Below are 25,640 nucleotides of genomic sequence, written 5' to 3'. Positions count from 1 at the left end.
CCAAAATCAAAAGTTAGACAAATTCGTTGCCTCTCTCTAAGTTCTTTGAAAAGACTGACCAAAACAAAAGAAGGGAGGGCACTTTGGAGACGGTAACAGGCTCCACTGCTGTTCACTAGTGGTGGCGTGACCTGTGGAGTCCGCGTAACCTCAGACCACAGCTGCGGTCACAATAGTAAGACCAGCGTTAGTGTCGGGGTCCTTGTCCCTTGCCGGCCAGGGCTCTCTGCTCTGAGGGGATGGGTGAATGCTGAGGTGGGAGGCCCACAGCCTGGGCATGTCAGCCCCCTTCCTCTGCTACAGAGACGAGGAGCAATGTGGGTCCCACAGGCAGAGCTGCTCTTGAAAGGTTCCCAGGGCTCAGGTTACTCCGCTTTGGGACCCAAGAGCCCGAGGCAGGCCGTGCATGGGTGGGGGAGAGGGTACTGGGGGGAGGGCCCCTGCTACTTACCCACATAATGCCCTTTGAGGTACCCCTCACAGTCACAGGTCTCTGGGAATCAAAGAGAGGGGAGGCCAGTGAGCTCGGCCGGACACAGACCCCAGCCCGGAGGTGCCCGGCCCCTGGGTGGTCAGGAAGAGCCCTCTGGAACGGCGTCTCAGGGGGGCTCGAGAGAAATCCCATGTCCGGGCCACCACAGAAAAACAGATTACTCTGCTCAGCTCAGTTCCCCAAACTCAGACCCCACATGGCCTTTCCAGGCCCCCGCAGGGGTTCTGCGCCAGCAGGCCCCACTCCAGTCCCCCTGAGTTAGGACCGGTGTGAATAAGGAGAGAAGATTCACAAGCCCTGGCCCCCCTCCTGTCTCTTGCCTCCTGCCCAGCCCAGGCACAGTCAGCCCGGCCCGAGGCCTGGGAAGGCGGAGAGGCTGAGCCCTGTGTGCCAAGCGGGCAGGGAGGGGCGCTGTCTTCTGCCCCCCCCCCCCGGCTCCCCGCCCAAGCTCTGCAGCCTCAAGGAGCAGGCCGGTCCAGCTGGCAGAGCAGGGACAGGTGTGCACAGAGCAGGAGGGCGCAGCCACCCAGCGCGGGGTGGGGGAAGGGAGGGGCAGGCCCCTCCAGCACCAGACATCCCGCAGAAAAGGGGCCTTGTCCGTGCGCACAGGGGACAAACACCAGGCCTACCTTTGTCACAAGGCTGATCATCTGCGGTTTGCACAAAAGACAGATGGAACAGCGTTAGTGGAGGGGAACCAGGAGGCCCTGTGGCTGAGAGACAGCCACGCCCCGGGTGCCTGAGGGGCCCTCCATCTGCCCCCTCCTCCTCTCCTCCAGCAAACCTGGGATCCAAGCTGAGGGCATTATGAAACCAAGACTGGCTCTAATTAGTCTTCCTGTGTGTGTCTCATTAGCAGCCCCAAGGAAGCCAGCTCATCCCTGGCATAAGCGGCCTCAAGGCCAACGTATTCAGCAGCCCTTCCGATTGAGAGCACATGGAGAAGGGTGGCCGCGCACAGAGCCACCACATGGGGGGCGCCCGCAGTGGGCCAGCTTCCTCTCCATACCCTCGTTGGGGACTCCGATGGCAGGCCCTCTGAAAATGCGACCCGGTCCTGCTCCCTCGGCCTCCTGACCCCTGACCCCACTACTTCCAGGGCTGCTATACAGAGAGAAGGTAGGAAGGTAGGTGGATGCGTCTTCTAAAAGGTAAAGTGTTAGCACAGGGTAGAGTGGGCAGATAAAATACAAAACACTGGGTTAAATCTGAATTCCAGGAAAACAAGGAGTCAGTGTTTAGTATAAGGATATCCCATGCTATAGTCGGGACGAGCTAAGCAATTATTGGTTGTTTATATGAAATTCAAAATAAATTGAGCATCCTTTATTTTTCTTTGCCAAATTTGGCTCCTCACACCGAGGCACAGGATCCTTCGTAGCCACTCCCGTCCCTCCCACAATTGGAGGTTCTTAAGTGGGGGGCATCAGAGAGCCCTCTGGAAATTGAGTGAAAGCTGTGGACCTTCTCCCACACAGAGACAGCCAAGCGCACGCGCGCACACACAGAAGTCTGCACGCAATTTTGGGAGAGGTGTTAATAAGCGCCCCCTGGTGTCGTCGATGGGCCCCAAATAGAGAAGCTCCTCTCCAGAGACTAGTCCCCGCAACCTGTCCCCATTTCCCCTGCTCATCCCTCTCCGCACCCCATCCTTTCTCGGAGCTCCAAGGCCCTTGGTTCTCCCTTCAGCCCAGCCCCTGCTTCCTCCTGGCACAAGGCCCCTCAGTCCTAAGCCCAGCCCCTCCCCAAAGTATCATCCTTGCCAATCTACTCACAAGGGGGTTTCTTGAGGCTCTGGGGGCTCGGCAGGGTGCCCGTGGCTCTCCGGTAGCTTAGGCGTCTATGGACAAGGAGAGGGACAGGGCCATGAGCGGGGCCATGGGACCCGTCAAGGGGAGTCTTACAGAAAACCTGGAGAAACTGCAGGCTGGGCTGTGCGGCGGGGCCCAGCCTCCGGCTTCGCACTGCGTCCCAGTTCAGGGCTGCCCACTGGTCCACACGGGGAACGAGCTGAGTCTCTTGCTCTGGAAGAAGGTCGCTCAGCCCAAGGTGGTCACACACAGGATCCAGCCTGGTGCCCGTGGTCAGCCACTGGTTGTTACTTCCCTACTGATCCTCGAGGAAGGGAGGCCCCTTCGCCCCTCAGCCCCCCTCCCTGAAGAAGCCGGGAAATGGGGGGGCTCCCAGGAGAGGCTGAGGATAAAAGTGGCCCTGAATGAACCGCCCTCTCCCAGCGGAGGCCCTGTATGTTCCAATATGGCTGTTACTGGAGAGGCAGCTGCCAAGGTCTCACCTCTGACCTTCTGACCTGAGGAAATGCCCAGGGCTCTTGGAGGTGTTTGATTTCCACATTTACATGCAACTAAAGAGTGTCCCCTCAGACACTCTGCCCCAAGACCTGTGAAACCAAAGATGCGGATGGGCCTGAGGCTTCCCTGAGGAGCCAGAGCAGCAGTTAAGCTGCAGCGCCACAGAATCCCCTGGAACATCAGTTGAGAACACAGAGCCCAGGGCCCGCTGCTCGAGTTTCTTACTCAGCAGGTCTGGGGCCGGGCCCAGGAGTCTGCATTTCTCACAGGTTCTCGGGGGATGCTGCCATCCTCACCTGGGGCCCACATCACGAGGGCCGCTGGAACGGATGAACGAGGCCCGTGATTCCACACCCAACAGCTGGAGAAGGGCGTCAAACCTCAGGGGAGGCGACGGAATTCACTGCCAGCCTCTCTGACCCAGGATTTATATTTTTGGAAATCTATCCTAAGGAAATAGTTTGAAATATGGGGAACAGTCTATGTGCAAGATCATAACCGCAGCCTTACAGCAGCGAAACACTGGAGAAGACTGAGAAGCAGGGAAGGAGTGAAGTCACTCAGGCACGACCCTCCCTCCGAGAAGCTTTCCCTGGACACCCAGACATGGGCCAAACCTTGTGCTATGACCGTGAAGAGCACTGTGTTCTCCTCCCTCGCCCCCATCACATTTATATAAAGTATTCGTTTGAACCACGTGTGTGACTTCTCAGCTAAACTATAAGCAGCCCGCAAGATGGGGGCACCGGCCAGCCCCATTCATGATAAATACAATCGTGCTGCCTCTGAATGAATGTCGTAGCTCCCGGTGAACTATTACATAGCCACTAAAATCAGCCAATAACTACCAGGTAGTAAGTGGAAAATGCTGATGTCAAAATGTGTAGTTAAAAAAAACAATCCCGAGACCTCAAACTCTCTATGCCACATTCATATAAAAAAGCACAGTAAGGAAATAAATTATGCTGTTTAGATTGTGGGAAGACTCTGGGTAATTTTCTTTTCCATGTCCTCCTCTCCCTTATTTTTAGATTTTATTTGTCAACTTTCTCTAAGTACGTATTACACAATATACATTAACTTAGTAACATAGACTTTCATATATTTACCTAAATCTCACTCGTCACCAGTGGTCAGGGGCCAAGAAGAACGAACACAAGTGCAGTAGGTACTCACCTGAGGGAACAACACACAGGGTGCCCCTCTGGCTGTGGCGGCGGAGATTTGGGGGTTTGTCACGTGCCTACGCCCCTGCCACTCCAGAACCACCCCTTACAACACACCCCAGACCCACCTTTCCTGGAACTGCTTGGAGGGAATAAGGCCAGCTCGAAGGTTGGTGTCCCCCACTCGTTTGGCCTGCCACCACGTGGGGTCATCCTGGCTCACCACCTCCAGCACCTGCCCGCGCTGGAAGGGCAGGCCTGCCTCCTGGCAGGGGATGGCCCGGTCCTCCCGCGGGTTGTAGTGGAAGAGGGCCCGCATGAACACCTGCAGGGCACAGGCTCGGGTGAGGCGGCCCTTCGCCGTGGAGGCGCGGACGTGCCTATGCCGCGTCCAAGGCCAGATGACAACTACCATTCACGATTAGGAAGAATCAGCAGTCTTGAGAACAGAAAGCTAATCGGAAACACAACACACATCCTTTCTCATTGTTCTTCAACCGTTTTGGACGTTATAGTCAGGGAATCCCTCAAGAATCAGAAAACTAATAGATGGGACCCCATGTCTGAATTTCTTTTTCCAACCTAAACATCTCCTTAGTTAGCTGATCTGCTGTCCTTAGCTTGCACGACGCAACAGTTAGTCCTGGGAACAAAAAGTAAAGGCAAGCTCAGCCTGTGACTCAGATGTGACTTTCGACACGCCAGCTGCGCCTCATGAAGTCAGCAGCCATCTGTTAGATAACTAAACGAGATGTTTTGGTAAGAACACAAATCTCCATAACACTACTGCTGCTGAGTCCTCGCCACCACTTTTCAATGGGTACTTGACACCCACATTTTTCACAGTTCGATCCCCGCTCACCCGTCACACGCCCAGCGAGCCCCCAACTCTCCCCTTCCCCCTGCGGTCACCACCTCTAGAGAAGATGGTGGGAAGACACAGCATTTTGCCACACTTCCTTGCTCCTCTCTATAATTCGGTGGTATGGGTTTATTTCTATTTGGACTCAATTACTTTAACAACAAATAGACCCAAAAAAAAGGGCGGGGGGCAGGGGGCGATTTTCAACCTTTTCCATCTCATGGCACACAGAAACTCATGACTGAAACTCTGTGGCATGCCAAAAATAGATCTTTTCCAATCTGACAAAAAACAGGTATGATTTTTATTCATCTACAGTGGACAGCTATTGTTGTGTTGGCTGCTGTCATTTTCTCATTTGACAATCTAAGGGAAAAGAGGTCAGTGCCCCTGACTAAATAGTCAGGTAGTGCATGCTTTAAAAATTCTTCTAGCGCACCTGTTGAAAATCGCTGCCTTACACAGATGCAAATCATATTCCTTTATATGCCCACCAAGAAAGATTCAGTTAGACAACAGTAAGAACTTTCTGGCCAGAAATTGGGACGACAGACACCCTCATTAAGCCGCAGATGCCAGCAGGGTCCCAGGCACTCAGAAGAGAGTACAATCTTAAATGGCTAGCCCAGCTCAGGCTTCTGGCTTAAGGAGAAATATTTAGGAAGGATGCACTAAGGAACAGGAAAACCAAGTTCTCTCCCTGTATCAAGTTAAAGCCTTCAGAAGCTGCGTAGGGGGCCACACTAACTTGTCCCCAGAAGAAACACCTTCCATCAGGTAAGAGTCCCCATTGCGTGCACCCTGGGATCCAAAGGAAGAGTGCAAATAAGAAACAAGACACAAAAAAACCATCATTTCTTCATTTGCTATAGAAAAAAAATAAACTGACATCAAAGGCATTGTCCATTCTTAATCCCCATTCATCAAAATATTGATTTACATCTATCCTGTGCCAGGTGCTGGAATGTCCCCTCTCACTGAGTACTGGGAGGCCGGGGCTGGGGATCGGCTTTCTTGAAAACTTGGCATGTTTCCTTCCATCCACCAGTGAAAGTGTGTAATTCATTACGCTCTCCTTTCTACCTTGGCTGCCAGGGAAGCTCAGATCCAGATTTACTGGAAATCAAACAATATCCTCTCCCATCCTCTCCACCACCAACCACCTCAGCTCAAGGTCTCCCCAACGCTTCGCTGGGCTTTTAGACGGCCTCCAACCAGGCCTCCCTGCCGCCCGCCTCCACCGGCTGCCCTCGCCCGGGTGGCTGCCCCGGGGGAGGCACACAAACACAACTGTGGTTGCAACACTCCCCTTAAAAAAAAAGCTTGAAGGTCATTCAGAAGACAGCCTAACCCACCTCTTCCCACCCCCGGGACCCACCTCGGTGGTCTTTCTCACCAACCCCCAAACATACTCCTCTCCATTACTTTGAGCGTCCGCCTATGCAACTTCCCTACACCTCTTCCTCACCAGGGACCTGCTCGTCTTCACCTTCCTCAAGCCTCACTTCCTCAGGCGTGCTCTGTGACACCTGCCACGGCACCTGTAACTCTGTACAGAATCTTCCCGTGGCACTTGCCACGGGGCAATAAAAGACTTGCCCTCCGGCCTCCCCTTCTACGCTAGGAATCCTCAAAGCTCCTAATCGATCCTGTCGCCAGCATCTGGCACAGCACCTGGCACAGAGGAGGTACCCAAAAAAGGTAGGCTTCGCAAAGAATTAAACAAATGGCAGTTACTTAATTGGTCCCAAAGCACAGCACATTTGGTATCTTTCCTTCCTCCCTATGGCCCTGATTTTCTATTTCAATTAAAATTCATTAGCAAGCTAGGTCACATCCTGTTAAAAAGAGGCAGGGTACAAATAAATGTTTGTGATGGAATGAGTCTACGGAGCACACGTTCCGAGGCCAGCTGTGTGGTCTATTCCCGAATGACCGTTTCCAAGGCCGGGCTGGCGCCCTCGCCCTGCCTGCAGCCCCGCCCCCATACCTTGCTCTCCCTTAACCGGTCCTCCTCCTGGGTGGCTGGGATGATTTTCAGGGTGATGGATCCCTGGGACTGAGCCTGGGGGGAGAGGGCGCACAGGCTTACTGTCTCCCACGTCTCGCCCTCCACGAGTTCACATCTGACTTCCCAGGTCTGAAACTCACGTTCAGAAGAAAGTCAGACTCGCCCCTGCCTCCTCTGTGACCCACCCTTCTATGGTGGCAGCGGCTGAGTTAACAAAGCAAAATTCAAAACCCAGGTACCTGCATTTTCAGACACAGGGACATAAGATTTTAAACGAGACCCCAAGGACAATGCATGCACCGAACTCATCTGTCCCTCTTGACCTCTAGTGCCCCAAAGGGCTGCCCTGCTTTCCTTCCTTTTGGGTTATTTTGAATAACCTCATCCATTTTCCTTTTTCCCCTTCCAACCTGATTTGGGGCTGGTTCCCAATCAGCACTTCCCTCTTGGCGTCCATCTTCCCCAGTGTTCCCCTTCCCTCGGCCTGACAGTGACCCTGCACCCCCGTGTGGGGGGCGCGCGAGGAAGAACGCTGTCAGCCCACGAGAGTGCCTCTCGCCCCGGTCTCGCTGGCCCTGCATCACCCTGGACCGCGAGGAGGTCAGCGCCCAGAGCCAGGGAAGGGCGGTGAGACAGGAAGACTGAAGAGGCCGCCCTGCAGTGGGGCCTTAAAGCGCCAGCCTCCTCTCTTCAGGTCTCACCCCGTTTCGGTCCCCACGCCATCAGAAGTTGGCAAGGAGTGTCACCCCGGGGAAGAACGCTGAAGATACAGAGGACAAAACTATGACTGGGGCTCTTCACAATTTCAGTTTCCACTTGAACTCCCAGGATGGGCTCTGGAGGCTGTTTACGCCCCAGCCCAGATGTGAAGTGCTGTATCCTTCTCCAGATGTTTATGTGCTAATAATCGCCACTCATAGGATGAGAAACCAGCCCTGTCCTTACTGGCCAGGAAAGGAACTGACGCTCAGAATGATTTGATGACTTGCCCCAGGTTGCAGAGCTAGAAAGTGGCGGAGGCAGGATTCAAACCCAGGGCTGGCTGAACCCAAAGCCCTTGTTTGGGTCCTCCTTGTGCTGCAGCCTCTTACATTCCTTGACCCTCTGGAAGAGGAGACCCTTTTGAGGGGGGTCTCCCAGGAGAATCCTCAGGAAAGGGAGCTAGGGACCGGGGGCGTGGCTGTGCTGAAGAGAGGGTCCACAGGAGGCAGGTGGACTAGAAGCTCAATTCCGACTGTCCCCCACCCATGCCCTGAGGCCCGCCCATAAAAACAGGGAGACTGAGCCCTGGCTGGCGTGGCTCAGTTGGTTGAGCATCACCCTGCAAACTGAAGGGTCGCCAGTTCGATTACTGGTCGGGGCACGTGCTTAGGTTCCAGGTTTAGTCTCCGGTTGGAGGCATGCAAGAGGCAACCAATCGATGTTTCTCTTGCACATCGATGTTTCTCTCTCTCTCTCTCTTTCTCCCTCCCTTCCCCTCCCTCTAAAAATAAATAAAATCTTTAAAATAGAAATTAAAAAAACAGGGAGACTGAGCCGTATCCACCCGGCCTCACGAAGCACCACCAAACCGCCAGCGCGCGCACGCATCACAGACCAGAATCTGGCTGATCTCGTCGGGCCGCTTGTGCAGGACTGTGATCCCATTCACTTCCCGGAGCTCATCCCCGACGTGGACCAGGCCTAGGAGACACAGCAGCGACCACGGCCATCAGCCCAGGAGGGGGCCTCGGCCCTCGAAGCTCTGGGCACCGCTGGGAGTGGGGTACACTGAGTCCCTGCTGTGTGCTGGGCGCCTCACTGGGCATCTCAGCCTCACGGCCCCCGGGGACATCTCCAGTTTACAAGTTGGCAGCTGAGACCCAGAAAAATTATGCAGCTTGCCCGAGGCCAAACTGCTAAGAAATAATATAGAAAAACTGTGTTCTTTCTGCTGAAACCTCTGCTTCTTAAAAAAAAAGTCATTAACTTTTCACTTCTCTGCGTTTACAGACACACTCAAAGAATGTCCTTCTCAAATCTTAACAGGAAAACTTGGGAGCCCCGGGGAAGATGTCAGCAAGAGGGTTAAACACACCTGTCTGTTGGCCTGCGCTTTAATGGCAAGTGTCTCTGCAGAGGGGGCCCCATTTGCTACTCAAAGTAGACACTGGCCCGACAGCATTAGCCAGCAGGGGTGGCTAGGGCTGAAGGGTCTGGGGCCCTCCTAAGACTTGCTGAATCAGCATCACCCTTTAACAAGACGACAGGGCGGGGGGGGGCCAGGGTTCCCGTGCTTGCTCGTGTTTGAGAAGCTCTGGTCTAGGACCCTCCACATCAGTGATCCCCAGACGTTTGGGGCAATGCCCCGCTCCCCAGAGGTTTGCCTCCGACTCAGGAGTTCTTCCCCACGCAGTGGCTTGCAACTTGTTTTCCACCCAAACCAATCGGGGACACGAACCCTCCCCTTAATAGTAGCGGCAGCTGGGTGGTGGGGAAGGGGGCCGCTGCTCCGCAGGTAGGAATCACCCACCAGGCCCACGCCGTGTGCGTAACCACCGCAGTCCCAGGGCCAAGCCAATGCATGAGTCCCTCTGATCCCCGCAGAGCACTCCATGCCTGAGAGAGTCAACCAATTCAATCTCTTATGCAAGCAATTAAAATTTCTCCCTGGCTTGTGAAAGAGAATTCCAGCCCCGCTCCCCAACTCTCAGTGCATCCCAAACAGGTGACGGGATAGGAGGGGGAAATGAGACCTGTGGCCGAGGCGGGGAGGCCAGGGGATGAAAGCCGCTCCCTTGGCCAGGGGGGCACCGACGCCACTCACCACTGCGGTCTGCTGCGCCGCCTCGCATGATCCTGGCCACCACGACAGCCCCCGAGTGCTCATCCCGTCGGATAGTGGCGCCCTGCATCAGAGACAGAGCGGGCAGGCTCCTCAGAAGCACCCCCAAACCTCAGGCCCCAATGCTCTGGACCCAAAAGAGCCGTCCCGTCCCTCCCTCTGTCACCCACAGAGCAGCTCAGCAGGGGCCTTTCCGATACCGAGGACTCAATAAAACTGACATCTCTCATTAGTATAGCACAGCGCTTTACAGTTTAAACAAAGCACAATAACGCAGCAACGATCTCATGTTAGGGATGCGGGGCGGGCGCTCGGAGACAGTAAGCATCTTCCAGGTCACTCAGCTGAGAAGCAGTAAAGCTTTTTGTGATGCAGAATTCAGAGCTTCCTCTATCCCATCACAGCCCCTGCCTTTTGCTAAGACACTTAATGATGGGGCGAGTGTGTGCCAGCAAATTCTCATCCTGCCTCTAACCAATCACAGGGTTACCGGGCCTTCTGCTGCCGAAGGGAACCAATTACGCCCCAGCCAGAGCTTTGGGACCGGGACTTGGCCCATGGAGCCCACAAGAGAGGTTATCTAGGATGAGAAAGATCCCTCAGTTTCATATACCATGCAGGCTGGCAGCAGCAGGGCAGGGCGGCAGTCAGGTCAAGAGCCAAGGCCCGCGGTGGGACAGCCCTGGGTTTGAATCCACCCTGCCATTTACTAAAAGCAAAGCCTTAGCAAGGAAGCCCCTTATCCTCTCCGAGCCTGTGTCCTCTGGGGTGTGAGGTAGCATTTAACTCACGGAGCTGTGCCAAGGTTTACATCAGGTAATGCACGCAGGCACTTAGCATACAATAAGCACTCAATAAATGCTAACCCTTCATTATTGGTTGTAACTGCAAGCACATTGGTACACTTATTATGAATTCCGTGCGTGTCGTCTGTTTGAACTACGGGAAGATAAACACTGCTGGAAAGAGAGGTTGTTACCTGAGAGCTCTGTGGCTTCCTGCCCCGAAGAACCTCAGGGTTTCCAGCGTCCGCCCGTCTGCTGCCCTTTCCCCAGCTCCGCAGACGGGCGGCTCCTGTCCGGGCTGGTCCCTCTTCCCCTCCCTCCCGCTCCTGCGTCCTCTGTGCTGTTTCTCTACTGGCTCCTTCTCCAGGCCCTAAAAAGCTTTATCACGTCCCTCCCATCATGAACAAGCCTGCGCGCCCATCCAGCAGAAGCCAGTCTCCCTTCCCTTGGAGCAAGCTTCTTAAGAAGCAGCATGCGTCTGCTCTCTCTGCCTCCTGCCCTCTGAGTCACGCACCCCTGCGGCCTCAAATGCACCGCAGAAGCACCTGCCGACCGGCCAGTTGCCCCCTTCCGTCTTCTCTCCCGATCACCCTCCTGTCTTATGCCGGGGCTCCCATCCCAGTGGAATTCTCTCCTGGCCTGGGCCCCGGGGACTCCTCTCTCCCAGTTCTTCCCAATGACAAGTCATCTCCTTTGCTGAGCCCTCCTCTCTTTGCCTTTAAATAATGACTGAAGGGCTAGGACTCAGCCCAGTCCTCTCCTTGTCTCACTCTGTATATCTTCACCCACGAGGTCTTGATCTCTCGGGTGTAATTTTAACCCCTCCCGGAAGCTGGGGGCTGCCAGATTTAGGTCTCTGGACACATAAGCCTTCCACCTCCGGGTCACCTCCACTTGTGAGTCACACAGGCCTCTCGAACTCAATGAGCCCTACGCCCCTCCTAATCCCGCCCCTAGAACGGCTGCAGCGCCCACCCAGTAGTCCCAGCAGGACACCTGGGCATTATCCTCGGTGCCTTCCCAGTCTCCTGCCCAAACTGCGGCAGTCGCAAAGGGATGTTAACTTTATTTCTGAAATATTTTTTGGATTTCTGTTCCCTGTCAGCCCCCTTTCTAAACCTCATGTACCTGGCCCCCGCCTGCAGATTGGTTTTCTGCCTCTGGCCTCACTCTCCAGATCACATTCTACGTGGAAGCCGCTGTGCTCTTCCTACACTGCAAACCTGGCCTCGCTCTTTCCTACTTGAAACCTTTCCGTGGCTCCCCGCTGCCTTTGGGGTCAAGCTAAGTCACCCTGCGTGGACGGACAATCAGGACCTTTATGAAGGGCTGATCCGCCACCGCTCTGGCCTCCCCCGGGTTGCTGCTCCCCTCGAACCTGGCATCCTATGTCCACACCAGGCCGCCAGAGCCGCCTGACCATGCCATGCTGGCTACCTTCCCTGGGCTTCGCTCACGCAGCCTATTGTGTGGAATGCCCTTCCTCTCCCCTTTCCTTCTGGAAAACCCCGTTTCTTTTTTTGGAATGTACCCCTTCCAGGAAACCCCCAGGCGTGAGCTCCTGTGAACTCCCAGAGAGCAAGGACTTAATCATCTCTGGACAACCTGCACCCAACAAGGTGCCTGGCACACAGAAGGGCGCCCGAGGTGCTTGCTGCGTGGATGGGCGACAGCCCCATTTTGAAGGGCAGGCAAGAGGCAGAGGAGAGATCCCGCCCTGTTTGCAGAAGTGGCTCATCTGAAGTCGCTTGCCGAAAGCAGACGACGAAGAGTTGCCAGCTGTGGTATTCTTCAGGGCAGGCACTCAATTCCCTGGACTTCCCCCACTTCCCTCCGTTTAATCAACAACCTGTCTCTTTGCTTGGTAAGTCAGTGCTGAACCAGGATGAAAATGATAACCATCTGTCAGCTGCAGAAAAGGCTGCTGCCCTGTGCTTCCTGGGTACTCAGAGAAGGGGCTGGCAAACTTTCTCTATAAAGGGCCAAAGGTAAACATTTTAGGTTTTGGGGGCCGCACGGTCTTCTTTGCAACTACTCAACTCTGCCGTTGCAATGTAAAGAGAGCTGCAAACAATATGAAAATGAACAGAATGGCTGTGTGCCAATAAAACTTTATTTACAAAAATCTGGCGGTGGGCTGGGTTTGGCCCTTGGACTGCAGTTTGCCAATTCAGAGCCTGCTGGTCGGGGCCGCACCGTGCAGTTGTGCAGGTTACTTGCTATGCACAGGAGCTCGGCCACAGCTGAGGAAGGATGCACCCACCCAGAGAAAGGGGCGCCCTGCACACAAAAGCATTGCGGGGACACTGACACCCTGACAAAGCTGCCATCACTCACTCCAAGGGCTTCAGGAGGGTCCCTTCCTCATTTTCTGGGTGGAAGAAGGAAAGGGTGGCACGGGGAGGGTGCCACTTACCAAGGGTTCCTTGTTCTTCACCAGGCGGACAATCTTCACTGATTCTTCATCGAAATCCTCATCGATATTATCAGGCAGAGGCGGGAGAACAGGGTCAAAATTCTTCTGGGCAACCGTGTCATGAACCATGAGCATGGCCTGTCAGGAAAGCAAAACGAATGAAAGGCTGGCCCAGGGCTCCCGGGGGCCCGGGGGCCTTGGGTGGGCCATGGCCGGGGGTCTCAGATTTCACCCCGGACACCGACACAGAGGATCCCCCACTCAGAAGCCTCCTTTCCTCTGTCGCACGACTGAATGTTCCCTCTGCCCCCATCTCAGGGGACATGAGCAGCGTGGGCGGGCAGGGACTGCGGCGTGACTACCCTGAGGTGGGGGGTGGACAGCAGCTGGAGCAGCTCCCTCTCGTCGCTGCGCACGGAGGCGGCTTGCAGCTCCTCCATCACCTGCCGGGCAAAGAGACGGGAGGCTGTGGGTGCTTCCAGCCTGCTGGGGGCAGCCGGGCAAACCCTGCTCCTCGGACCTCAGACCCCAGGGCCCCCCCAGTGACTGCTGCAGCACCCAGGGGCGCACTGGACCCTCAGCCACCCAGGACTGGAGCTCCCAGGGAAATCACACCAAGGACCGGAAGACCCTGAGCAGCTCCACAGGACAATCCGAACACGCGCTAACTTACGAAGCCCTTACGGGGTGTCATTTGCTTTATGTGGACCTCCTCACTTAACTCTCACAATGAACTGGATGTAGCAGGCCCTGTTATCTTGCCATTTTACAGATGAGAATTAAAGGAGAGATTAAATAGCTTACCCAACGTCACAAAGCTCGTACGTGGCACAGCTAGGACTTGAACCTGGCCTTCTCTGACTCTCTTATCTGCACCCTCCCCACTGCACTGTTTTATAGATGAGCAAATTGGGGCTCAGAGAGCTTGAGGTCACAGAGCTAGTAGTAAAGGCAGTGCTGCTCCTGGGAGCCTAGCAGGGAGGCTCTCACACTCCATGGAGGAGAAACCGCACCCACCCGTGGGCTGCACCCCTCCCTCAGCAGGCCTGGGCTTAGGTGGGTTTATTCAGGAGCTGGGCTTCGTAATCAACAGAGACTGCTTTCCCCAGGCAATGCAACAGAGAGGACAGGTCCGCAAGAAATGAGGAAGCATCCCTTTAAAAAACAAGAAGGCTGAGCCAGGAAAGGAGGACAGACTCGTTGCCCCCAGGACTTCACAAGGGGCCTCCGCAGACACCCTGGCTTGTTCGACCTATTCGGTACTGCCAGTCCTCAGCGGTCTGGGAACCGCGGGTCTGATCCAAATGCTCTCACCTCACAGCCGGAGAAACAGACTTTCTCGGGAACACACAGTGAGTAGGCGTCATAGTGTCACCATGTCCCCCAGCCCAGTCCGAGGCCCACAAGCTCCTCCCAGACTGTTACGAGGCTCAAGGAGGAGCAGGGAAGAAGACCCTCTTCACCCTGAGGCTTCCCTTCCCGGTGTTCCCTGGCTAAGCAATGGTGGTGAGACAAGGGGGGGGGGGGGGGGCACTGCGGCCTGGGGGAAGGGCTGACACCGGGAAGGAAAAGCCAGGGCTTACGTCCTCTGCGAGGGCCACAGCGCTGTGCAGAACAGGGGTCGGACTTTGCCTCTCGTAGTAGCGAAGCTTCTCGTGAATCTGCAAAGACAGCCGATTTCTGGCTGGAGCCTCCCAAGCCAGCTGCCGAGGTTTACCCTGGACGCCACACAGCCCGCCCACGGCTGTGGGGCTGCAAACTGGGTCATCCACAGGACAGCGTAAGAGAAAACCCTGCACAGTGGGCTAACAAAGACCTTTCTGGGGCAGGGGGCCGGCTAGGATGGCTTCCATGGGCCACAGCTAGCTAGGAAGACCTCTAGAAACCCTCACCGGGGGGGATGAAACAGGGCTATACCTTCATTAAGTAACTGAGGCTTTTCTCACTGAAAACATCCCGCAGGAAGCCCATCTCTTCCTTGTGGTTGGAGTCGGGTCTGAGCTGAGAGGTCAGCAGCGCCAGGGTCTCATGCAAGCCTGAGGAGTGTCAGGGAAACGAAGTACAGCAAATGCAACGGTACCTCCACTGGCACTCCCAGTGGGAACCCCCAGCGGACCCTCAGACAACACTTGAGCCCGATCCTGTGAACACTCTCTTCCCGGGCCCTCATTCCCGGGGCTTGGAGGCCCCGCAGCTCCTGAGAACCAACGCTGAGAGCCGCCTGCTTTCTTCCCAGCCTGGCTGCTGGTCAGGTTCTTGTCCTCAGAGCCCTGGAGGCCCAGCCCCAGGGAGGCACTCACCAGAGTCCTCGGTCAGCACGGGCATGTCTGTGCTGATCAGATCCCCAGCTCTGCCTGTGGATTCTGGGGGGAAAAGGGGGAGGGGGTGAAGTTCCATCAAGCTTATTCATCCAACAGTGATTACACATCTACTGTGTCCGTCCATGGCCAATATGGGGACAGAGGAGATGGGAACAAATAACTCTCTGCTCACTTTTTTTTCAGAAAGGAGAGAAAACTGAGATTTGCAGAGTGCCCCCAGTGTGCCAAGCATTGGGTCCTGGGTGATTTCATGTGACGTTTTTCTTAATCTGCACGAAGCTCTGAGGAAGGAATACTAATATTACCATTTTACTGATAAAGAAACAGAAGCTTGGAGGAATTCAGTTACTTAAGGGCCCGAATCCAAGAGGCCCGTCTCTGAAGGTGGGCGCTCTCCTCCGAAGCAGCCCCCTCCTCCTGTGACCTTCTAAGAGGCCTTGATCAAGTCCCTTTCTTGTCACACCTTCAACAAGTACCTGGCTGGGCCGACAAGCTCCTTCCTTCCCCTCCATCCCTCCAGCCCCAATCCGAAGGGAACCTCCCCCTAGAATGGAGCGCAGAGAGGAGGTGGGGAACGGAGAGCGCCGGTGGAGGAGCCCTGGCTCAGACGGCCCCCCAACGTGCTCTGCAGCACGTGGACCTCAAAAAGTCCTCCTTCAGAAGGGGACTAGGAGAGTAATGATTCATTCATTCGGATAACCTGGGGCCAGCCCCTCTGCGCCCGAGCAAGGGTGACACTAAGATGCAAAAGAATGGTACTCGGCCCTCCCGCCACCGCACCCCCCACCCCAAGCTGGGACTAACCTACTGGCTCCTCCTAGCTGAGCCCCCCACCTTGGCCCCCCACCCCGAGGCGGCCAAGCACAGACTCCAGCTCGCTTTCGGAAGGAACCTGTGGGACGAACAAGGAGCGAGGTTGGGCTAAGGAGAGGCGAGACCTGAGGGGACGCTGGCAGGGCGGCCTCGGAAGGAGGATGCTGAGGAGCTGGAAAGGAGTGGGGCGCAGCGGGTGGGGAGTGCGGGAGGAAAGGCCGGGGCCGTGGGGAGGGGACTGAGCTTCCCCTTACCCCCAGCTGGGGACTCGGTGGGCCGCGAGGCTGCTGTGGGCACGAGGGGCGGGTTTCGGCTCCTGATCCACGCCCCCGCCTGGCCCCTCCCGCCACGGCCCCAGTCCCTTGTCTGTTCCCTCCCCGCGGGTTCCTACCTGGGCGCGCCGGAATCTCCGCTCTAGCCGGGGAGACGCTCGGGGGCGCGGAGCCTCGGCCGCCGCTGGCTCCGCCTTCCCGGCCCCTCCCTGCAGCAGCCGCGCGGGGCGGGGGCGGTGGAGCGGGAGGAGGCGAGCGCGAGGAGGAGGAGGAGGGAGCAGGGGGCGCCGGAGAGGGAGTGGGGGAGGAGCGGAGGCCGTCCCCGGCGTCTGGCACCGCCAGCTCTTCGCTCTTCTGCGTCGTATCGCCTCCTCAGTGTACTCCCACGCGAGGAGCCCCCTGCCTGTGTCCCCCCACAACCCGGGCACACAGCCAGCCTTTCATCCCGCCCCCACCGCCCCCTCGTGCCCACCCCCAGCGCGCGGTGGGGCGGACGCTTGCTGAACATATAATTAAATTTTGCAAACATTTATGGAGCGCCCTCCAAGTGCCAGGCACTGTGCCAGGGGCTAGGGGTTCAAAGATGACGGAGACAGATATCCTGGATTTGAGGGACTCCCAGGCGGGGCGGGAGGCCGGTCAGAGGCGAGGGCAGCTCGCGGTAACAATGCAACGTGCTGGAGATTTATCGGTGCACGCTGCCCTGGGGGCGAGGAGAAATAAGGGCGGGAGAAGTTGGGCTGGCGAGACCGCAAGGCTCAGTTCTGCCCCGGTGCGGGAAGGAAGGGACCGAGAGGAAAGGGACCGAGGGGGAAGGGGGACAGCTTGTGTTCAGGGACTCGGACACGGCCATGACGATCACTGACTTTTATTGTGCTGTCCCTGTGCCCCAGGTACTCCTCAAATCCCTTCGCATCACATAAACCCCTGAGGTAGAGACCATTATTATCTCTGCTCTGTAACTGAGGAAACTGAGGCTCAGGGGTGGAAGGCTGTGTATGGGGGAGTGAGCAGCTGGTTGTGGCGATTGGAGGGTGAGTCCCCCCCTCCTCCCCAGCAGCAAAGAAGGGGCTGGAGAGGAAATGGGTCCACGGCACCTCCAACCCCACCCGCTCCCAGTAACCTGCAGTGCATGATGGGGAGGCTGTCCATGGCAGAGTAGGTCATGATTGCATTTCCCCATTTCCCTTCCTTCCTCAAACGTCTATACCAGCGCTTCTCCAAATGTAAGGTGCCTGTGAATTACCTAGGGGTTGTGTAGGGCTGGAGCCCTGCCAGATTCTGCATTTCTAACAAGTTGAGGGGGGGCGGGCGGAGGGATGTTCCTTGTCTTAGGACCTCACTTTGAGTAAAGAAAGACTACCGGAGACACAGTTTTACCTGGGGTGTTTAGTGTTCGATATCAAGAGCCGTCTGATGGAGGGTCAAATGATTTTTTTAAAGACTTTATTTATTATTTTCAGGGAGAGAGAAAGAGAGGGAGAGAAACATTAATTGGCTGACTCTTGTTTGCCCCCAAATGGGGACTCAGCCTGCAACCCTGGCATATGCTCTGACAGGGAATTGAACCTGTGACTCTTCAGTGAGCCACATCATCCAGGGCAAGGGTCAAATAATTTTTGACAAGGGCACCAATGCATGATGCTGGGACAACTGGATATTCACGCGTATATGTGGGGGAAGGGGCAGAGGGGACTGAATCCCTATTTTACACCACACACAAAGTTCAATTTAAGAGGGACCATAGACCTAAACATAAACTGGTAAAGCTTCCAGGAAAAAAAAAAAAATTAGGAGATTACCTTCTCAGACTTTCAGTAGGCAAACATGTCTTAGGAAAAAAAACATAAAAAGCATAGAACCTAAAAAATTGATAAAGGAACTTCATAAAAATTTAAAACTTTTGTTTATCAAAAAACGCTATCAAGAAAATAAGTAAGCGAGCCAAAGACTGAAACATTCATAACAAGTATATCTGACAAAGAACTTGTGTCTGCAATAAAGAACTCCTGCAACTAAACAATAATCATAACCAAAATAAAGAGCAAAAGGTGTGAACCCATATCTCACAAAAGATAAGCATATGACAAAATGTTTGTCAATATTATTTGTTATCAGGGAAATGCACATTAAAGCCACAAGCAGGTATCACCATACATCTACCCCACGCTCCAGCAACTCCACTCCTAGGTATTTATCCAAGAGAAATAAAACCATCTGTCCACAACACCCGAACAAGAATATTTAATGTAACTTATTCATAATAGCTCCAAACAAAAAACAACCCAGATGTTCATCAACAAGTGAATGGTAAATAAATTGTGGTATGTCTGTATACTGGTATATTCACTCATTAGTAAAAAGAAACAAACTACTATCAAAGATTATTCCTCCCATGCACCAACATGGATGAATGTCACATGTGTTATAGTGAATGAGAGGCAGAGGTGAAAGATCTGGACTGTGTGATCCTGGGGTGTTGTGATCTTGATGCTGTCACTGACTCACAGACCTGGACTTGAACTTGGCTGGTCCAGAGACTCATTTGTCATCCTACACAAATTATCTAAAATGCTCCAGAAGACACAGAAATATTAACAGGCTGATTTCAATAGAGTAGAGCTGTCAAAGAATTGCTCCCTCAAGAAACGCCAGACAGTTCTTCAGAAGAATTCTACCAAATTAAAAGAATAGTTATTATCCCTGGCTGGTGTGGCTCAGTGGATTGAGCACCAGCCTGCGAACCAAAGCGTTACTGGTTCAATTCCCAGTGTAGGGCACACGCCTGGGTTGCAGGCCAGGTCCCCAGCAGGGGCAGTGTGAACTACAACCACACACTGATGTTTTTTCCCCTCTCCTACTCCCTCTCTTCTCCTCTCTAAAAATAAATACCTAAAACCTTAAAAAAAAAAAACCAAAAACAGTTATCTTTACCTCTTCCAGAAGAGCAATTTTCAACCAGTGTGCCACAAGAACTTTTCAAATATGCAACTCATCAGGGGCACTGACCTCTTTTCCCTTAGATTGCAAAATTTAAAAAATGACAGCAGCCAATACAACAATAGCTGTTTTGTGTAAATGAATAAAAATTATACCTGTCTTATTTTGGGGGGGGGGCAGATGTGTGAAAAATATATTTTTTGGTGTGCAGCAGAATTTTAGTAATTAGTTTGTGTGCCATGAGATAAAGAAGGTTGAAAATCGCTGTTCTAAAAATATGTAAATAGAAGGAAATCTTCAAAATTCTTTTTATAAAGTAAACATAGCATTGACACTAAAACCTGTTAAAGAAAGCAAAAAACCAATCCCACAAACCAGTCTCACTTATGAAGAAAAATCCTAGAAACTATTTTAGCTGGTGATTTCACCAGAACATCGAAAGAATAATACACCATGGTATATTCTAAAAATGGCTCAATACCTGGAAAATAAATGGTTTAATATTTGGAGATCTATTACTATAACTTCACATAAGGCAATCTATTAATAGGATGAAAAGTGAAAAATTAATATGGCCTCCATAGATGCTTGAAAAGGCACCCATGCATGATTTTTTAAAATATCTTTCAAAAATGAAGGTGAACAAAAGATTAAAGTTACCATAGGATCCAGCAACTCCACTCCTAAATATATACATGAGAAATGAAAATAAAAACACAAAAATTTGTACAAGAATATTCAAGTGGTGTTATTTGTAATAACCAAAAGGTAGGAAAAAACTCAAATGTCATCAACTGATAGATGGATAAATAAAATAGGGCATAACCATTCAATGACATATTATTTAGTAAAAAAAGAAATGAAGTACTAATACATGACTCAACATTGAAGAACCTCAAAATATTATGCAATGTGAAAAAAATCAGTCCCAAAAGACTGCTTATTGTATGATTCATTAGCAAGAAAAATCTAGAATAAGCAAATCTTTCGAGACCAGGGGATTAGGGGTCCCCACGGCTTGGTGGGTAGAGGTGAGGACTGACTGCTAATGGGGACCAGGTTTCTTTCTAAGGTGATGAAAATGTCCTAAAATTAGATTATGGTGACAGTTTTATAATTCCATGAATATACTAAGAACCATTGAATTGTACACTTTAAAGGGATGAATTTTATGGTGTGTAAATTATATCTCAATAAAGTTGTTTTCATAAAAAGTAAATAATCTAAATCCTCTAAATAAAAGACAGAGATTGTCAGATTGAATTCTTTAAAAGAGCAAAATTTAACTGGGTGCTAGCTAGCAGAAACTCACTTTAAGCATGAAGATATAGTGATATTAAAAAAAGAAGAATTTTAAAAATTTACCACGGAAATACCAGTTAATAAAGCTGAAGTGACTACATTAATAGAGGGCAAAATAGACTTCAAAACAAGAATTATCACCAGGGATAAGGGGAGATATTTCATAATGAAAAGGAATCAGTTGACCAACCAGACATTTCAAGCTTAAATGTGCATGAATGCGACAATTAAACCTCAAGGTGTCCCTCAATACCAGAATCATTTAACATCGCTCTGGGTGTGCTGGCCAATATGAGCAGACGAGGAAAAGAAATAACAGACAGATACTAGAAGGAGGCAGCTCGGGTGATACACACTATACCTAGAAACTCAAAAGTATTGACTAAAAATAGAAATGATGAGGAAAATTAAATAAGATGGCAGAGTACACAGATTGATATGAAAAATGCAGTGATTTCCTTATGAACAAAAATAGTTCTAAAGTATAATGAAAAAAATTCCAAACAAAAACAGCAAACAAAGAATTAAATACTAAGTTATACACTTATAGAGAAGGTGAAGAATCTATTGATATATGGGGGGAGGGACTTTTAAAACACTAGTAAAGGACATTCACAACAAGCTAACTCAGAAAAAAAGGACAGTTCAATATTGGAAGTATGTCAATTCATTCTAAAATAATCTTCAAACACAATTCAATCTCAATTAAAATATAAAATGGCTTTTCAGAGGGAACTTATTAAATGCTACTGAAACTCATCAGAAAAGACAAGCATTGATGAATAGCAAGAAAATTCTGAAAAAAATAGACCAGATGGGGTGGGGAGAGCACTATCAGAAACATTTTTGATATGAAAATAATTATTTAAAGGTTAGTGCTGAAGAAACCACCACCAACTAGACAGAACAAGACAGAAAGTACAGAAATAGTCTTCCTGTATACGGTAATTTAACTTTTTGTAAAGATGACTTTATAAATATACATATTGTATTTTTCATAGTACATGGCTGGATACTTTCTGGACATGTCCTATACAAATATGTACATGTAAATGTGGGGGGGAGGTTATTAAAAAAATAATGTGGGGAAAACTAGCTATTCTTTATGCAAAAAGGAAAAAAGCCGAATCCCTACCTCACTCCACACACCAAAATACTTACCCAGTGGAGTTAGAAAAGCCTTTCTAAGCAGGGTCTAAACCCAGATCTATAAAGAAAAAGATAGATATGTGGGACTCAATAAAAGGTAAACACTTTCATAGACAGAAATCCTATTTGTAACATGATATTACATCAAATGCAATATGATAAACAGTTCAATTCCTTAATTTAATAGCTCACACACACTTTAAACAAAAGATGAAAACAGAAAAATGGTCAAAGACAATAGGTGGTTTGCTACAAAAGACATACATACAGACAATAAACATACAAAAAAATTCAGGGCTTTACTCATAATCAATAAATTCAAACCAAAATAAAATGATGACCCTTTTCACCTATTCAGACAAAAATGTTTAAGTTTGTTGACACCCATCATTGACACAGCTTCAGGGACTGTTAACTGGTGTAAACTTTCTAGAAGATACTTTAGCATTGTGTACTAAAACGTTTATATGTACCTGTCCTTTAGCCCAAAGGATATTTGGGGAGGGAGGTTAGAATGAAAAGGAAGCACAGGAAAAGAGAGAGATGTTCAGGTGAATGAGGGTTTAGAACGAGAATGCTGGGGAGAACGCGGCACCCCGGACAGAGACGGTGACGCGGGGCAGACGTGTCCACGACAGCTGGAAGCCAGGCAGGGGCCGCCTCACCCAGCCAGGCCTTGGCTAAGGTGCTCGGGGCAGGGCAGCCACCGATGGGGCAGGAAGCTGAACTCGAGGCCGGAGGAACGAATGACTTGGGGTCCACCTTTACAGAGAGAGGAGAGCACAGGCGGCAGGCTCTGGAAAAGACAGAATGTCAGCGATCCTCCAAGAGGTGGCAGAAGGAATCTGCTTCAGGCTACAGGTCTGCTTCTCTTGGCATTCAGCCCAGACACCGAGGGGAACAGGGAAAAATTCCAGGAGGAGAAGTGGGCTCACTCCCAGACATACTGCAAGAGGGTGAGCCGGGGGGTAGGAAGAAAGGGCAGCTCAGTCCATCTTCCATCTCAGTGAAAAATAGGGAAAGTGCAACTACATGTGGGGGAGGAGCGGAGATTTCTGATAACTTTTCCTATCCGTTGTTTTTGTTACTCCATCTCAAAAAAAAAAGTTTAGATTTGTGAACTAGACTGTTAGACACACAGGAAAGCGTGTAAACAAGACAACTTCACAAATAAAGGAACGCCTATGCAGCCACCACGCTGATGAAGAAATAAACTCTGCCAGCCTCAGAAGGCCCCCACAGACCCCAACATCTCGCGGCCCTGACTTTTCCCGTGATCACTTCCGCGGTCTGGTTTTACCATCTAAGTATACAATCAACACCGGGCCGTTGGCTCTGCTTTCAAACAGCATTTCAACAGAATCATACAAGATGTCTTTTGTCTTTTGTACGCCTGGCTCCTTTCACTCAATATTACAATTTTCTTTTTTAATTTTACAATTTCTTCATGTTCTGTGATGTGTGTGGTTGCCATTTCCCCCACCCTTTGGTTATGTCTTTTCACTCTTCGTGGTGTCTTTGGGCAAAGTTTTTCATTTTAACGTAGTCTAATGTATCAGTATTTTCCTCTGTGGCCTGTGCTTTTTGTTTCCTGTTTAAGAACACTTTCCCCAGGCCCCAGGCCATGGACGTGTGCTACATTATCTTCAAAAAGCTCAATCATTTTGCATTTTTCATTGAGTTCTGTAAGCCACCTAAAACCGATTTTCGTAGGTGCTGGGAGGCAAGGATCACATCTCACATTTTTTCCACGCGTCCCAACACGGAAAAGCCCACCTCCCCTCACCCCACTACTCTGCTGTTACTCCTTCGTCACAGACCAGGTGTCCACACTGCACCCAGGCAAGCGGGGCCCATGCCCTGGGCCACAGGCTTTAGCTCCCTGCATGTTATAATCACGCACATATATAAAGGACTCGTGGCGTGGGGTTTTTTTTTTAATTTTTTAAATTGATATGAGAGAGAGAGAGAGAGAAATATCAATTTGTTGTTCCACTTATTTGTGCATCATTGGTTGCTTCTTCTGTGCGCCCTGGCTGGGGATGGAACCGTGACCCTTGGCGTATGGGGACAACGCTCTAACCAACTGAGCTACCCAGCCAGGGCCCGTGGTATGTTTCTTCACATTTGGAACATCCTCCTCACAATTATTTATTTGATTACCGCTTGTGTCACATCCTCTGTCCTCTTTCATTCTGTGTCTCCAATACAACAGAAAGACAATGAATGTTGGGTGTTCTCGCTTTATCCCCCATTCCCTTTACCCTCTCGTCTCTCTTTCCCCTTCTTTTGTTTCTCTCTGCTTCATTCCGGATGATTTCTTTGGTTCATTATTATCGTTTTAATTGTGTCTCCCTAAAACTTGTTTCTTGAATTCTTAGGTCTAATTATTGTAATTTTTTTTTCAGTCCTAGAATTTTATGTTGTTCTTTTTCAAAACTGCTGGGCCATTTCTTTTTGTTTTTCTTATGCCTTCCAGTTGTCTGCCCAAAATTTCAAGCTTGACTTTTACCTCCTTGGTAAGAAACAAGAAATGAGTGTTCTCTCCTCTCAGACCCCCAGACTTACCAGGGGCATCCGTCCGTTGCCCCCTGTAAACTCTGTGAGGCAGGACCAGGTGCAGGGCCCATGCCAGCCTCTCACTCTAGGCCCTTCTCCCCAACTCTCGCCATACCTTCAGGCCTGGAGGACCCGTTCTGACAGAGCTCCTGGCTAGGGGTGGGGCTGTGGAGGGAAGAACCTCACCATACACGCGGAGGGAGCAAAGGTGATGCATATGATTAGACCCAACACCCTCTACGTAAAAATTAAAATTTTGGTAACACTTCTTTCACTCCCCTGAAATGCAGTCATAAATAATATGCCTTCTCACACTTACTTTTAAAAAATCACAATATAGCCCTGGCTGGTGTGGCTCAGTGGACTGAGTGCTGGCCTGCAAACCAAAAGGTCACTAGTTCGATTCCCAGTCAGGGAACGTGCCTGGGTTGCTGGCCAGGTCCCAAGTAGGGGGCACTCGAGAGGCAACGACACATGGATGTTCCTCTCCCTATCTCCTTCCCCTCTCTAAAAATAAATAAATAAAGTATTTATTTTTAAAAAATCATAATATGATGCCTGAGCCATAAGAGAAGCAGGGGAAAAAATGAAAAGAAAACAACTTGTCACCAAATCACACATATTTCAAAGTGTCAACGCACAGGCCCTGTGACACTAGAAAACATAAAAGTGTCAGATGCCTGCCCCTGCTTACAATAAATAAGTTAGGATTTAAGAGAACTAGGAAGATCAGAAATTATTCTGTACAAGGACAAAACAAAAATGAAAGAACGGAGATATACTATCAAACACTAGAATAAATAGTATTTTAATCTGTGGTTTTTAAAACTGCAAAAACAGATTATCTTCTGCAGTCTAGACACGCAACAGCAGCAGGGTCCTGGGCTGGGATCGCTCTTACAGGGTAGTCACTGTGTGAGCCTCGTCTCTGCCCTGCAGTGCCCTCAGTCCCCGTGACATTAAACGTACCTCCCACATCGCCAGAATAGCACACACACACAATCTTCTCTCTCAGAACCACTGAGTTATTGCTTCAAATATGAGCCTGCCAAGTGGATAAAATTCCAACCGTATATATGCCAAAATGTAAACAGGGGTCTTCTGAGGGAGGAGGACAATTACAGGAAACATTCCTATTCTTCTCCCCTGCTTCCCCTTCCCCTGACTCCTCCCCCTTTCCCACCTCCTTCTTGTATTGCATAAAATTTTCCTTACAACCTGTATGAACTTTGCAATCAACTATATATTGATGTATATATTTACAAGTGTGCAATATAAGAATAAACGTGCATCTTAATTAGCGCTTTAAATAACAAGCTTTAGTGGCAAGTATAGTAAATAAAGATTTTCTAAGCAGCGAGGAGCGCCCACGATATTTTGAGCTATTGGTGACAACTCGATGTGCTAACGCCTGTGAT

At 50.9% G+C, this 25,640-nt stretch overlaps 1 protein-coding gene across 1 annotated transcript in view; it reads right to left on the bottom strand.

Moving 5' to 3' along the window:
* The window catches only part of MPP3 (MAGUK p55 scaffold protein 3), a 32,045-nt gene extending 7,805 nt beyond the window's left edge, over positions 1-24,240 (bottom strand). The window contains 15 exon segments of the mRNA XM_054593106.1: positions 452-493; positions 1,123-1,143; positions 2,269-2,333; positions 4,097-4,293; positions 6,821-6,895; positions 8,439-8,524; positions 9,648-9,729; positions 12,867-13,004; positions 13,229-13,309; positions 14,450-14,527; positions 14,784-14,910; positions 14,912-14,949; positions 14,951-15,173; positions 22,329-22,459; positions 24,232-24,240. Of these exon segments, the coding sequence (XP_054449081.1) occupies positions 452-493; positions 1,123-1,143; positions 2,269-2,333; positions 4,097-4,293; positions 6,821-6,895; positions 8,439-8,524; positions 9,648-9,729; positions 12,867-13,004; positions 13,229-13,309; positions 14,450-14,527; positions 14,784-14,910; positions 14,912-14,949; positions 14,951-15,173; positions 22,329-22,459; positions 24,232-24,240 (1,393 nt within the window).
* Between the last annotated feature and the right edge of the window lie 1,400 nt (positions 24,241-25,640).

Source organism: Pteronotus mesoamericanus, unplaced genomic scaffold (genome assembly GCF_021234165.1).
Source record: "Pteronotus mesoamericanus isolate MK-2021 breed Mesoamerican mustached bat unplaced genomic scaffold, CSHL_Meso_final scaffold_408, whole genome shotgun sequence".
Lineage (NCBI taxonomy): Eukaryota > Metazoa > Chordata > Mammalia > Chiroptera > Mormoopidae > Pteronotus > Pteronotus mesoamericanus.
The sequence above is the reverse complement of the archived record's forward strand: the minus strand, read 5'-3'. Positions and strand labels throughout refer to the sequence as shown.